At 44.6% G+C, this 16,056-nt stretch overlaps 1 protein-coding gene across 1 annotated transcript in view; it reads left to right on the plus strand.

The window, feature by feature from the left end:
• The window catches only part of LOC126158330 (probable inactive tRNA-specific adenosine deaminase-like protein 3), a 526,880-nt gene that overhangs the window by 499,961 nt on the left and 10,863 nt on the right, over positions 1-16,056 (plus strand). Inside the window, exon 6 of the mRNA XM_049916435.1 lies at positions 4,419-4,973. Within this exon, the coding sequence (XP_049772392.1) occupies positions 4,425-4,973 (549 nt within the window). The 5' untranslated portion in view covers positions 4,419-4,424. The remainder of the gene's footprint in view (positions 1-4,418; positions 4,974-16,056) is intronic.

Raw genomic sequence — 16,056 nt, forward strand, 5'->3', positions numbered from 1 at the left:
TTAAGGTATTATCAGTAATCAAAGCTTTTTATAGAACCGCTTTTCTTGCCATTGCCAGAGCACATTTTACAACATGTCTACTTCGACCATCGTCAGTTATTTTCTTGTTCAAGTAACAAAACTCATCTGCTAATGCTACAGTCCTGTTTCCTAACTCCCAAGAAATCACCCGATTTTACTACGCTTTACTCTCCTTTTACCTTTTTTATGTATTCATACATGGGTCTTTCAAAAGTGACAGTTGTTTAAAACCATCAAAAGACAGCACAACTGAGTGGTAAAGTCATTCGTACAAGCGACGGGTGCAAACTGGTACACAGCGTCGAAGACAGCTGATGGAATAGGACACGAAGATAAAAGTACAATTAAGCAAAACAAATCTAGGTGTAGACGAAAACATGAAAGAATGTGTGTACTACTGTTTTCGTTAGAAGAACAAATAAACTTAGCGTCAGTGGTGACGGGGAACGTCAGGAATGAGGCAGTTTAGCCTACGATGTTAACTCGATTGACGTTCCACTACAGACGTCGGAGCAATAATTCGATTGTTCACTAGGGTGGTACGTATCCCTTGACCTATGTTTCACTCGAATGCTGCCCTGTATAACAGTAGGGGGCAATTACAATAAAACTTAGCGTAACGTTGGAGGGTAATTTCTCGTCGAAGGTCCCGTTACTCTCGGAAAAATTGACATCAGAAGCACGACCACTGGTATTTGATAACGCTGCTGATGACAAACTGAAGTCATACGATGATAATTACAACCATAATTTAATTATAAAAATGTGATACGCTGCCTTGCCACAAACTGGAAGAAGACTGCATCTCTAACTGTCGAACAAAATTTTTGGCAGTTCGCATCCAGTAGCACTTGCTTTGATTTTTTTACAGAATCCTAAATTTACCATAGGCGTGCGCTTTACAGTTCCAGCACATGAGTTAACCGATCGTTAGTCATCGTGGCCTACGTATGAATCAGTCGGTTCAACTGTTCCGTTGTGACGGTGGCTTCATATGCAGCTGTATTCTCGGCAGTTGTCGATTACAGCAGACTGCGCGTAACAACAACACGCTTGCGAAAATATGATTAATGAACACTGATTTCATACGCTTGTGCGAGAAAAAGAGCCATCCTTTACTCCACTAACGACTAGTTTGCTTTTCAGATAAGTAGCAAAGCAGGACGATGAGTACTCCGTAATTAGGTGGTCAGACGGTTAAGATACTGGATTTCAAGCTTAAGAGAAGCGAACTATGAAATCATTTCCAACAAACTAAATGAAAGTTATCTGTGATTTCTCATCGTCACAGAAAGTGATGAAACCTGTCAGTATCTCCAGGATTCTTCCATGTATACAGCCTTTTTTCATGATTCTTGAACCAAGTGTTAACTATGATTAAGCTGTGCTCTGTGCAAAATTCTACCAGGCGGATTCCTCTTTCATTTCTTACCCCCAATCCATATTCACCCTTATGTTTCCTTCTCCCCCTTTTCCTGCTGCAGAATTCCAGTCACCCATAACTATTAAATTTTCGTCTCCCTTCCCAATCTGAAAAATTTCTTTTATTTCATCATACATTTCTTCAATTTCTTCGTCATCTGCAGAGCTAGTTGGCATATAAACTTGTACTACTGTAGTAGGCGTGGGCTTCGTATCTATCTTTGCCACAATAATGCGTTCGCTATGCTGTTTGTAGTAGTTTACCCGCATTCCTATTTTCCTATTCATTATTAAACCTACTCCTGCATTACCCCTATTTGATTTTGTGTTTATAACCCTGTAGTCACCTGACCAGAAGTCTTGTTCCTCCTTCCACGGAACTTCACTAATTCCCACTATATCTAACTTTAACCTATCCATTTCCCTTCCTAAATTGTCTAACCTACCTGCCCGATTAAGGGATCTTACATTCCACGGTCCGATCCGTAGAACGCCAGTTTTCGTTCTCCTGATAACGACATCTTCTTGAGTAGTCCCCGCCCGGAGATCCGAATGGGGGACTATTTTACCTCCGGAATATTTTACCCAAGAGGACGCCATCATCATTTAACCATACAGTAGAGCTGCATGCTCTGGGGAAAAATTACGGCCGTAGTTTCCCCTTGCTTTCAGCCGTTCGCAGTACCAGCACAGCAAGGCCGTTTTGATTAATGTTACAAGGCCAGATCAGTCAATCATCCAGACTGTTGCCCTTGCAACTACTGAAAAGGCTGCTGCCCCTCTTCAGGAACCACACGTTTGTCTGGCCTCTCAACAGATACTCCTCCGTTGTGGTTGCACCTACAGTACGGCTATCTGTATCGCTGAGGCACGCAAGCCTCCCCACAACGGCAAGGTCCGTGGTTCATGGGAGGAAGGGGGAGATGATCATTATGTGACTGAAAATCGATTTTGCTGTCAATAAACCATCTGACCTTCCTTCTAATCATCATGTGTTCTGTGGGGACATGATGAAAAGTAATGCTTCCGAAGTTTTACGTAAAAACTCTTAAAGCTTTTTAAACAAAAACAAAGTTACTTAGATCACACATCTTTATTCTTCTTGTGTACAATTTATTTCTCAACTTAATCACTCTGGTGACAAACACATTTCTATCCACGGGAGACCAGTTTGTTGATACCGTCACAGTAGAATGTTTGACTATCTTCACGGAGCCACTTTCTCGCTTCTGCTTTCACCGCTTAATCACTATCAAAGTGAAGTTCTCAGAGGTGTTCTTTTTGAATTTTGGAAACAGATTAAACTCGTATGATGCCAAGTAAGGACTGTATGAATGATGATCGATGATTGTAAACTGAAGCCGTCGCATTGTTGCCGATGTCTCGGCGCATGTGTATGGCCAGTCCACCCACGAGCGCTGCGACAGGAGAGGGTGCTCCATATGTGCCCGAACTCTTCCAGTTCGAAGCCAAATTACAGCACGCTGTTTCTCACGCACCGACATAGTTACGTTAACACACTGTCATGTTATGCATTACAATTCGGAGGCATCTAGCGACAGAGGGCTGCAGATTTGTAGACACGGAGACTACGGATGGCCGGCCGTTGTGGCCGAGCGGTTCTAGGCGCTTCAGTCTGGAACCACGCGACCGCTACGGTCGCAGGTTCGAAACCTGCCTCGGGCATGGATGTGTGTGATGTCCTTAGATTAGTTAGGTTTAAGTAGTTGTAAGTTCTAGGGGACGGATGACCTCAGATGTTAAGTCCCATAGTGCTCAGAGCCATTTAGACTACGGATGTAAAATGTCAACAATGTTTCTTTGATTTAAAAAGCTTTAAGAGTTTTTACATAAAAATTTGAAGGCATTACTGTTCTGTTCACCTCGTGTCTAGACGTGGACTGTAATTCGCACGAGGTTTTTATACAACTGTGAAAGCTCTTGTTATTGTACGTATTCAACCAGCGTCCTATGTGGACGAATCTGGGTGCTGACAGTGCCAGTACTCTGTTGGAGTTACGTCAGCAACCGCTGTTGGAGGCGAACGGAAAAATTACATCTAGAAAAGATATTCACTAATTACCAGCAACTACTTTCAGTCAGCGTGAATAACGTCCGGCCCCGGTAGCTCAGTGGTCAGCGCGACAGAATGTCAATCCTAGGGGCCTGGGTTCGATTCCCGGCTGGGTCGGAGATTTTGTCCACTCAGGGGCTGGGTATTGTTTTGTTTTGTCCTAATCATCATCATTTCATCCCCATCGACGCGGAAGTCGCCAAAGTGGTGTCAAATCGAAATACTTGCACCCGGCGAACGGTCTACGAGATGGGAGGCCCTAGTCACACGACCACGACGAGCGTGAGTAAGAGGCTCCACACGTTTTAATAATAATAATAATAATAATAATAATAATAAAGTAGTAACAATAATAAGAAAGCACAATACGTCGTTCTCATCCTAACTTCTTAACTCTAGAAGAAAAGTATGTATGAAGTTATGTAACTGACGTCCAGGGTTTTCTGTTGATTCTGAGTAGAGCGTACTAATAATTGAGAAAACGCCCTTATTCTGTTTCTTTAATATAAGAGCAGTATTTTTATACAAGTCTGGTGGCTCTGTTTACAGAATAACTCATGGTTTTTATTTAGCGTGTATTGGTAAACGTTCTCACTCAGAGTTATCAACAGAAGAAATGGTTCAAATGGCTCTGAGCAGTATGGGACTTAATGTCTGAGGTCACCAGTCTCCTAGAACTTAGAACTACTTAAACCCAACTAACCTAAGGACATCACACACATCCATGCTCGAAGGCCGGATTCAAACCTGCGACCGTAGCGGTTCCAGACTGTAGCGCCTAGAACCGCTCGGCCACTCCGGCCGGTAAGAACATTTCATTTTGTGTAAATGGCGCGATGAAGTTTTTGGCGCATTAGTTGATTAGTGTCTTTGGAGTAAAGCGGTTTTCCTTTTTTTTCAGGTAGTGATGGGATCTGAAGATTGTGCTGCTTCGACGACACCCAGCGATGAGCCAACCGGTGACGGAACAACCTCGGTCTCGGATAAGCCACCAGTGATCCCCCACCCGATACCCGTTTTAGGACAAAATGTGTTGGAAAGCGCTCCTCCGCTTGTGGACGTTTATGTCGATCTCATCGAGAACCGCAAGCTGACGGGCAAAGTGATCAAGAATCTCTGCGCGGTGAACCCCATCCCGTCGCTACACCACCTAAAGCGCGTCAGGAACTTCTACATCATCCTGGACTACGTGAAGGACGACACGGCCGAGTCGTGCCTGCGCGGCCTGCGGGCCAGGGGCCTGGACACGGTGGGCCTGCGCTGCCGGCCGGAGGTGCGCCAGGTGCCCCGCCAGCCGCCCAAGACGCGCAGCCAGTTCCGTGCCGCCAACGCGCTCTGGCCCTGCAACTTCCGCGAGGACAAGCAGCTGGAGGCGCTGCTGACGCAGAATGCCTTCAGCGACGGCGAGCTGCGCCACCAGGTGCGCCTCATGGAGCGGTGCCTCGAGGCAGCGGAGGTCGGTATCTACTGCATTTATTTAAACTACTGACCATTAAAATTGCTACACCGAGAAGAAATGCAGATGATAAACGGATATTCATTGGACAAATATATTATACTAGAAACGATATGTGATTATATTTTCACGCAATTTGGGTGCATAGATCCTGAGAAATCAGTACCCTGAACAACCACCTCTGGCCGTAATAACGGCCTTGATGCACCTGGGCATTTAGCCAAACAGAGCTTGGATGGCGTGTAGAGGTACAACTGCCCATGCAGCTTAAACACGATACCACAGTTCATCAAGAGTAGTGATGGAGTATTGTGACGAGCCAGTTGCTCGGCCACCATTGACCAGACGTTTTAAATTGGTGAGAGATCTGGAGAATGTGCTCGCCAGGACAGCAGTCGAACATTTTCTGTATCCGGAAAGGCCCGTTCAGGACCTGCAACATGCGATTGTGCATTATCCTGCTGAAAAGTAGGGTTTCGCAGGAATCGAATGAAGGGTAGAGCCATGGGTCGTAACATGTCTGAAATGTAACATCCACTGTTCAAAGCGCCGTCAATGCGAACAAGAGGTGACCGAGACGTGTCACCAGTGGCACCCCATACCATCACGCCGGGTGATACGCTAGTAAGGCGATGACGAATAAACGTTTCCAAAGTGCCTTCACCTCGATGTCGCCAAACACGGATGCGACCATCATGATGCTGTAAACAGAACCTGGATTCATCCAAAAAAATGACGTTTTGCCAATCGTGCACCCGGGCTCGTCGTTGAGTACACCATCGCAGGCGCTCCTGTCTGTGATGCAGCGTCAAGTGTAACCGCAGCCATGGTCTCCGAGCTGATAGTCCATGCTGCTGCAAACGTCGTCGAAGTGTTCGTGCAGATGGTTGTTGTCTTGCAAACGTCCCCATCTGTTGACTTAGGGATCGAGACGTGGCTGCACAATCCGGTACAGCCATGCGGATACGATGCTTGTCATCTCGACTGCTAGTGATACGAGGCCGTTGGGATCCAGCACCTAACAGTCATTGGCTTTCGACCAACGCCAGCAGCAATGTCGCGATACGATAAACCGCAATCTCGATAGGCTACAGTCCGACCTTTATCAAAGTCGGAAACGTGATGGTACGCATTTCTTCTCCTTACACGAGGCATCACAACAACGTTTCACCAGGCAACGCCGGTCAACTGCTGTTTGCGTATGAGAAATCGGTTGGAAACTTTCCTCATGTCAGCACGTTGTGTAGGTTTCGCCACCGGCGCCAACCTTGTGTGAATGCTCTGAAAAGCTAATCATTTGCATATCACAGCATCTTCTTCCTGTCGGCTAAATTTTGCGTCTGTAGTACGTCATCTCCGTCGTGTAGCAATTTTAATGGGCAGTAGTGTATTAACTGTTGTTTTTAGATTTTAAAACGCCCCTCCTCGTACGTTATCTCGGAGTTTGTGTAGCGTTTGGTGAAGTTTCACTAACTGCCGCAGCTTGAATCCACGTACTCCTACAAGGGAACCCTACGAACGTCCCCTCGCAGATTTAATTCGTACTGACTGGGTGCATAGTGCAGACTAGGACTCCAGTATGTGTAATTAGGAAGACGCGACTATCAATCATTTTCGAGAAAATCGAGCTTGGAAATTTTAGGTGTACATTTATACTTCGTATGGTCACTAATATGCAAAGATTCCGCAGCTGAACGAGTAAGCGCTTGGTTTCATAAACACGAGGTCTCTAGATCGAATCTCGCTGTCGGTACTTCTTCCTCTTGAGAGCTATGTGCACCAATATTAGGTACTACGCTTCGATACGTGTGGTGCGCCGCGAAACTGTATGACGATCGAGAACGATTCATGAATGTGAACAAGTTTGTTTTGCAATAAACACATTAAAAACAACTATGGACATGCAGAACTTTGGCGTTCATTACATATGTTGTACGCCGCGATTATTATGTTTTTCCGTGTCCGTATGATCAATATCATCCTGAGCCTTGCAGCGCTGGATGTGTTACACATTACACTTCTCATAAATGCGGATACAATAATATAAATGAAACAACTACGCAGATTTGATTGAAAGTTATCGTGTATCATTTTCTTCATTTCCAACCACCTTACGAAAAGAATTTCTTTTTCCATGTTAAAGATTAGGAAAATAGTAAATTAATAAAATACTATACTTCGCACGATCATAACAAATCCATTGTTTCATTTGCATGGGAATGAAAAAAGAAAATGGCAGCTAGATTCGATCCAGACACATCGCGCTTATAGAACTAAGCACTTAACTCACTCGGCTGCGGACTCCGTAGATAGTAGTGGCCCTACGAAGATTACAGCACGAGCACGCCAATAATTTACTGACTAGATTTTCTCATCTGATTTTCTCCATTATAAATGGGTTTCTGAAATCCTACGACTGTGAAAATAGTGGATTTTTTTTTGTAAATAACTTTTTGCCATTAGTCAGGATTTTCCTTTATTTGTATTTTACGTGGCGGGTTTCCGGAAATGGTTCTTGTTTTCAAGTGTGCATTTCTTTGTATTATGCCATTATTTCGCAACATTTTCGATGTGTATGGTTCTGATTTGTTTTGTTGACTTCGAGTTTTCTTATAGTCCATTTGTGCAGAATGTGTGACACTCTGGCGTGACGCAAAGAAATCGGCAGTTAAAATTGATAATCATTTCCCGAAATACGTCGTGAAAAAAATAAATAAAAGAAAATCGTGACTGGTAGCAGAAAGTCAATTTTCTCAGAAACGTTTGAGAGAGTGCTCTACACACCAATATGAATGAAATCGGTGAGGGGGAGTTCGAATGGTCCGCTTGTTAGCGCTGTGCGGTGAGCGAGACTAACCAGTCATTGTATTGCTCCGTAACTTCCTCCAAATCTTGTGTCGGCGGACCTGGATAATTCCTGTGCACTGCTTCACTAATGCTATCAAGCTAAACCAGAGTAGCAAGCCTCACTTAGACGCGCGAGACAGAGTTACGATAGTCATTTCCTCTGTACGACTAATGAGTGCCCTGTAGCCGTCTGACTACTTTCAACAGCTGCCACGTTCGACCACTGGACTGGACAACAACCACCCCGTTACCAACTGGTTTCCCCCATCTGTTCTAAAACAACATAGTCTAAAGTTAAACAGGATAAGGGCTTACACTAGAATTCAACAGTCCAAATTTCCATTGAAGCAAAACGCAGTTCATTCTCTTCTAATATCCTCCGTCAACTCCAGTTATTTCGTTACACAGCTATCCACACCCTTGTTAGGCGACCTATTCCTGAAGAGTTCATGTGCACTCCCTAACAGCAGCATCCACTTCAGCAACAAGCAGTAGACACGTTTCCAATGTCCGTGCTGGGTGGTTCACTTACAAACACTTTCTGAGCTATCCACACGTAGAAAACAACTTTACTGATCCTGGCTACAGAATTTCGACATACTCCGCGACACAACATCCGCCCCAAAGGACTCAAAAACTCGCCTCCTCCACCCTGCTGGGAGCGCCGACCGACTCTTATTCTTCCCGAGCTGCTCACAGCTTCACGACATTCATCTAAATCTACATCTACATCCATACTCCGCAAGCCACCTGATGATGTGTGGCGGAGGGTACTTTGCGTACCTCTATCGGTTCTCCCTTTTATTCCGGTCTCGTTCGTTGAAAGAAAGATTGTCGGTATGCCTCTGTGTGGGCTCTAATCTCTCTGATTTTATCCTCATGGTCTCTTCGCGAGATATACGTAGGAGGGAGCAATATACTGCTGGACTCCTCGGTGAAGGTATGTTCTCGAACAACAGCCCGTACCGAGCTACTGAGCGTCTCTCTTGCAGAGTCTTCCACTGGAGTGTATCATCTCCGTAATGCTTTCGCGATTACCAAATGATCCTGTAACGAAGCGCGCTGCTCTCCGTTGGATCTTCTCTATCTCTTCTACGAACCCTATCTGGTACGGATCCCACACTTCTGAGCAGTATTCAAGCAGTGGGCGAACAAGCGTACTGTAACCTACTTCCTTTGTTTTCGGACTACATTTCCTTAGGATTCTTCCAATGAATCTCAGTCTGGCATCTGATTTACCGACGATTAATTTTATATGGTCATTCCATTTTAGATCACTCCTAATGCCTACTCCCAGATAATTTATGGTATTAACTGCTTCCAGTTGCTGACCTGCTATATTGTAGCTAAATGATAAAGGATCTTTCTTTCTATGCATTCGCAGCACATTACACTTGTCTATATTGAGATTCAATTGCCATTCCCTGCACCATGTGTCAATTCGTTGCAGATCCTCCTGCATTTCAGTACAATTTTCCATTGTTACAATCTCTCGATATGCTACAGCATCATCCGCAAAAAGCCTCAGTGAACTTCCGATGTTATCCACAAGGTCATTTATATATACTGCAAATAGCAACCGTCCTACGACACTCCCCTGCACGACACTTTTCACGTGCAGACGTTCCGGCCAAGCAGCCTCCAGATCAAAAAATAGGCACTGCGATTCGCCATATCCTGCTGACGCTACCGTAAAGTGCTGCTGCCTGCCGACTTTATCAGGAGTTTGTCTCCCAAAGTTTACTAGGAAACGACTGCCATTCCGTAGGTAACACATTCGCCTTTGAAGATCACCAGCCCTTAGCCGGATTATGGCATTCCTCTCTGTCGGAATAGGCTTCAGAACGCCCAACGGTATCGACCGACCGCTCTTTCACCCTGGGTCGATAGGTATCACTGGCTGTTGATATGGGAGGGGCATGTGGTCAGCACACAGCTCTCCCGACTGTTGTCAGTTTCAGTGACCGGAGTCCCTACTACTCAGTTAGGAAGCTCTTCAATTGGCCTCACAAGGGCTGAGTATATCCGCCGTAGGGGAACCCAGTCCTTTATCTTCAGACCGGAGAATAGAGGCAGTCCCACGGACACCGGAAAGCCAACGCTGTCGCTCACAACAGCGCCAAGCACTGGCCGAGCGTCGCTGTCGGAGTATGATACGTTACAGTGTGACTTTCAGGCTAGAAGAAACTGCAGGCCGTGTCTCAGTGTTATTATTATTATTATTATTATTATTATTATTATTATCAGTAGTAGTAGTAGTAGTAGTAGCAGTAGTAGTAGTGGTATTCTTATTATAGTTACAGTGAAGTAGTCAAAGTAGTCCCACGCTCAGGGCGCAGATGCAGCAAACCTGCACTGCCTTCTTAGGCAATATCCTGGTGCAGGTGGTTTGTCATTGCCTTCCTCCGACCTTCCATGAAGTATCAAATGTGTGCGAAAACCCCACATAAAATTAATCGTGGGTAAGATAGATGCCAGACTGAGTTTCATTAGAACAATTTTCAGGAAATGTAGTCCACCAACAAAGGAATTCTTTGTTGATCCATTATGGACTGTGGGACAACGGCTGGCATGTATTTCTTGATGCAATGATTTACCAACAGCCGTATGTTTTGCAGAAATTTATTCTATGAACTTATGTCTACCAGTTTCGACATTACATTGATTCCATCTTCAGGTCCCACAATATGGTTCCTTCCATGTATAGCGATTTTACGACTATGACGTGTGGGGCCTGAAGATGCCTCAATATAATGCCGAAACTGGTAGCACAGAAGAAGTTCATAAAATAAATTTCTACAATACATACGGCTGTTGGTAAATTATTGCATCAAGAAAAACAACGCAATTAGCTTGCGAAACGTTCGTTTCCGCGTACTTGAATGTTGCTGGGATCAATACCAGTTAGGATTAATAGAGGAATGAGAGACCATCCAAAGAGTAGCAGCTAGTTTCGTTTGAGGTTCATTTCGTAACCGTGAGAGCGTCACTGAGGTGCCCAGCCAACTACAGTGGCAGACGCTGCAAGAGAGCCGCTCTGCATCACGATATGGTTCACTGTAAAAGTTCCGAGAGCATACGTTACTGGAAGAGTCTGGCAATATATTGCTTCCTCTTACGTATACCTCGCGAAAAAAACCATTAAGATAAAATTAGAGAGATTCGAGCCCACACCTTGCCAGCAGTCGTTCTTCCCACCCACGAACCATTCGCGACTGGAACAGGAAAAGTACACAAGTACAGAAAGTACCCTCCGCCTCGCATTGTAAAGTGAAAAGATGTAGATGCAGATGGTCCTGTGTCGTGTGACTGACTGTCATGAGCCCTTGTACGAGGGGCATTTGAGAAGTCCGTGCAAAGTCCGAGAGGTGGCACCACCGGTGCATATCGAGGTCATGTTTAGTTAGTAGCATCTTTGGAAAGAACGCACACCAAATTTAAGCCACATTGGACTATTTCTTTGTGTTTGGCATTCGTGTGAATCAAGGAAGTCGAGTGATTGTCGAAAAAAATGGACGAAAAAGAATTTCGTGTGGTGCTTAAACATTACTTTATGAAAGGCAAAACGCCTCCGGAGGCGAAAGAGAAGCTTGATAAACATTACGGGGACTGTGCACCTTCGATTAGAACAGTTTATAAGTGGTTCCAAAATTTTCCGAGTGGGCGTATGGGCACAAGTGATGCTGAACGTCCCGGACGCCCTGTGGAGGTTACGACTCCAGAAATCATTCATAAAATCCATGATATTGTGATGGATGACAGAAACGTTAAGGTGCGTGAGATTGCTAGTGCTGTGGGCATTTCGAATGAACGGGTACATAATATTTTGCATAAACATTTGGACATGAGAAAGCTATCCGCAAGATGGGTTCCTCGATTGCTCACGCTTGACCAAGAACGGAATCGTGTGAATTGTTGCAAGGATGGTTTGCAACTGTTCAGGAAGAATCCGCAGAATTTTAAGTATCGTTTCTTCACTGTGGATGGAACATGGATACATTACTATACTCCTGAGACCAAACAACAATCTAAACAATGGATTGCCAAAGAAGAATCTGCACCAAAAAAGGCGAAGACCATTCCTTCGGCCGGAAAGGTTATGGCGACTGTCTTTTGTGATTCCCAAGGGATAATCCTCATAGATTATCTGGAAAAAGGTAAAACTATTACAGGTGCGTATTATTCATCGTTATTGGACCGTTTGAAAACCGAGCTGCAAGAAAAACGCCGGCGATTGGACCGCAAAAGACTCATTTTCCATCACGACAATGCACCAGCACACACCTGAGCAGTTGTGGTTGCAAAATTAATGGAAATAGGATTCCAACTCGTTTCACATCCCCGCTATTCTCCAGACTTGCTCCCTCGGACTACTATTTGTTCCCCAATTTGAAGAAATAGCTGGCGGGACAAAGATTTTATTCAAACGAGGTGATTGCAGCAAGTAATAGCTATTTTGCAGACTTGGGCAATTCCTATTATTCGGAAGGGATCAACAAATTAAAGCAGCGTTGGACGAAGCGTATAAGTCTAAAAAGAGACTATGTCGAAAAATGAAAAAGGTTTACCCCAAATACGTAAGAACGGTAGTTTTTTTTCTGCACGGACTTTTCAAACGCCCCTCGTACAGTGCAGTGTCGGGTTTGTGTTGTGTTGGGGTGCCGGCTCATATCCTACACCTCTGGAATAGCACCAACGGGCCCGCCGAGTACCTCCGACGGACAGATGGTTCATATGGCTCTGAGCACTATGGGACTTAACATCTGTGGTCATCAGTCCTCTAGAACTTAGAACTACTTAAACCTAACTAACCTAAGGACATCGCACACATCCATGCCCGAGGCAGGATTCGAACCTGCGACCGTAGCGGTCACGCGGTTCCAGACTGAAGCGCCTAGAACCGCACGGACGGACAGATCAGTATCAACAGTGTCACCATGTGCTCACTTCATGAAACGATGCGGAGAGCTTTGGAATTTAATCCAGCCCATTAGTGCAAAGACTTCACGTAACCTTCTCTCCTTCCTTGCTGGCCAAATACTAGTAGCGTAAAAAAATGTACACCCCCAGAATTCGAAGCGGTATACCTCTGACTCGAGCGCTACCACACAGGCGTGCGTTATCGTCCTGGCTACGGAGGCAGTTGCAATCTGTAGTAGGCTAAATTAATAAAATTATTCCTTCGTTTGTAAACAGTTATCAGTACAGCTCCAATATAAACACCTCAATAGACTTACTAACTATCTAAAAAGAAGGAAAGCAATAAGTAACAAGAAAGTGAGGCACAGAGATGGAAAGACAGAGGTAAGGAGAGAAGAGATTGAGGCAGCTAGAAGTTACTATGTAGCTACGAACAGACGTTAAAAATGATGAAAAAGAATAGCGGTAATGGTTAAAAATGCTGATATTGTTTCATCTGTACTTGATGAAGGGCAATCCACCATTCGGTGTCCATGAGCCCATATCCAGAGCGCTGCCGCACCTCCGGTAGTCGGAAAACATGACCTCCTTTATCCTTGCGTATGTTCACATTGGTCTTCAAGATTTTGGCCCGTGCTGTGTCACCCATCATATCTGTCCGGAACTGTAGCTCCTGTTGCCGGGACGTACTGTATTCCACTGGAGTTCGAATCAAGTCATAACCGCTAGTATTCGTGCTGGCACGTCCTGAGAACATTATGCCTTTCGTACCGAGTGCTGGTGTCAGTTATCTTCACTTTGCGCTGTTTCCACAGTGTAGCAGTGCTGTTGCAAATTACCGAGCATCACGTTCGCTTCCTCTCTGAAGATATCTTTTGTAGATCTGCCGTGCAGTAAGTGTCTGACAATCAGTTCAGAACAGTTCAGCTTCTCTAACACGTATGATGCCGTACAAACTACGACCTCTTAGTCTGTCTCTGCTTCAACTGGGAACCATTGATCGAGGCGCTCTATACCATACGTTTAGGTGTTTCCGTTTCTCCACAGTCGCATCTATCGTTGCTTCTCATACCAAGTCTATGGGGAAGAACTGTGTTCCGTCAACAAGTGGGTATACATCTTCGAAGGAATTAGGTGACTCATTTTCTCACGTTCCTAAAGGTTTCGAAGAATGTTGTATACCCTTCTTCTTGTATTGGTAACGCTCCCTATTCGTTGCCATTCATAAGTCATTCACGTTTCTTGTCAGTAACCACTTAATTCCTTACTTTTTCCAAATTACCTTTTTAGAGAAATTATTTGGTACCCGTTCTCCGGATTTGTTGGTCGATTGGATATATTCCAAGTAACTTCTACCGATGTAGTCCATTGTGCACCATTGGTCGTTGTTATATGAACGTTGCGCTTTGCCGCGCAGGATTAGCCGAGCTGTCTAGGGCGCTGCAGTCATGGACTGTGCGGCTGATCCCGGCGGAGGTTCGAGTCCTCCCTTGGGCATGGGCGTGTGTCTGTTTGTTCTTAAGGTAATTTAGGTTAAGTAGTGTGTAAGCTTAGAGACTGATGACCTTAGCAGTTAAGTCCCATAAGACTTCACACACATACACACACACACACACATACACACACACACACACACACACACACACACACACACACAACGTTGCGCTGTATCCTTCAGAAAGTCTGAACATGTGTCATTTGCCCCACGCACTAGACCGAAATTGACTATGAATATGTCATCGTGGCCGGCCGCTGTGGCCGAGCGGTTCTAAGTGCCTCAGTCCGGAACCGCGCTGCTGCTACGGTAGCAGGTTCGAATCCTGCCTCTAGCATGGCTGTGTATGATGTCATTAGTTTAGTTAGGTTTAATTAGTTCGAAGTCTAGGGACTGATGACCTCAGATATGTAGTCCCATAGTGCTTAGAGCCATTTGAACCATTTATGTCATCATGATAAAGTTGTGAATGAAATTCTGTGGTGACCTACCATTTTTGTTGCAATAGTGGCTATTTTATGCATGAATTTACACGTTTTTTTCACAGACTTAAGAAATGTAAGCATTGTATGTCCTATCTTCATTCAGATATATCGCCAAAGATCGGTTTACCACATTGCTGCTAATCGAAACGCCTGCTAGTTTTTGATAACTTTCTCATCAGCGACATAGAAATTCTTGTTCGCGACAGTCCTTAATTTGTTTTGTTCGTACCTTTACTACTACATGAATAGAGATGTGTTTTGCTTTTGCTCTATCTGACAAGCGGTCTGCGCCTACTCATCATTACTGATTTCGTCCAAATTTGTGATGTATGCAGAGCTTTGCCAAAAACGAAACTGACAAAACTGGGGAGAGGCATCAGACATTTATATGAATGCATGGCGTCTTTTCCTTGGGACATGTCCGAAAGAGCAGACACGACGCAGAATCTGCAGCTGTAAAACATATGTAACAGTTGTCTTGTGACAGCCAGAGCGAGAGCACCAGCAGCAGCGAGTACTGTTTGTATAAAGCGTTTATTTTGTATTTTGTTTACGACCTTCCACTAAGGAAGGGATTCTATTTGTGTTTATCTGCTCTGCATAGTAACTAACAGTTCTTGATAAAACTTTACGTAGTTTTCGTGTTAGATTTCTTAGTGTTTTCTTGATCGTTTAGAACAGAAAGCGCCCTAAAACCGTCTTTTGTTTGTTTCGCGGCCGTTAGCCACTAGTCACTTGAATCAGCAGTTGTCTTGTGACAGCCAGAGCGAGAGCACCAGCAGCAGCGAGTACTGTTTGTATAAAGCGTTTATTTTGCATTTTGTTTACGACCTTCCACTAAGGAAGGGATTCTATTTGTGTTTATCTGCTCTGCATAGTAACTAACAGTTCTTGATAAAACTTTACGTAGTTTTCGTGTTAGATTTCTTAGTGTTTTCTTGATCGTTTAGAACAGAAAGCGCCCTAAAACCGTCTTTGTTTGTTTCGCGGCCGTTAGCCACTAGTCACTTGAATCAGCAGTTGTCTTGTGACAGCCAGAGCGAGAGCACCAGCAGCAGCGAGTACTGTTTGTATAAAGCGTTTTTGTACTTATTTGCTGCGCTTAGCAAAAAAATAGTTTTTCTGGGAAAACCTAGCGTAGTTTTCGCGTCTCGTATTTCAGTGAGTGTTTCTTGATTATCAGAGTAGCTCATCAGAAGATTATCTTGGGAATTTGTCACCGTGTAGGGTAGGGTAAACATAGTCATGTGTAGGGACTGTGGTTGTTGTGAGCGGACGCAAGGAGAATTGGCCACTCTTCGGGGGCAGGTGGAGGCTTTGTCTGTTAGGCTCATCG

Source organism: Schistocerca cancellata, chromosome 2, assembly GCF_023864275.1.
Source record: "Schistocerca cancellata isolate TAMUIC-IGC-003103 chromosome 2, iqSchCanc2.1, whole genome shotgun sequence".
Lineage (NCBI taxonomy): Eukaryota > Metazoa > Arthropoda > Insecta > Orthoptera > Acrididae > Schistocerca > Schistocerca cancellata.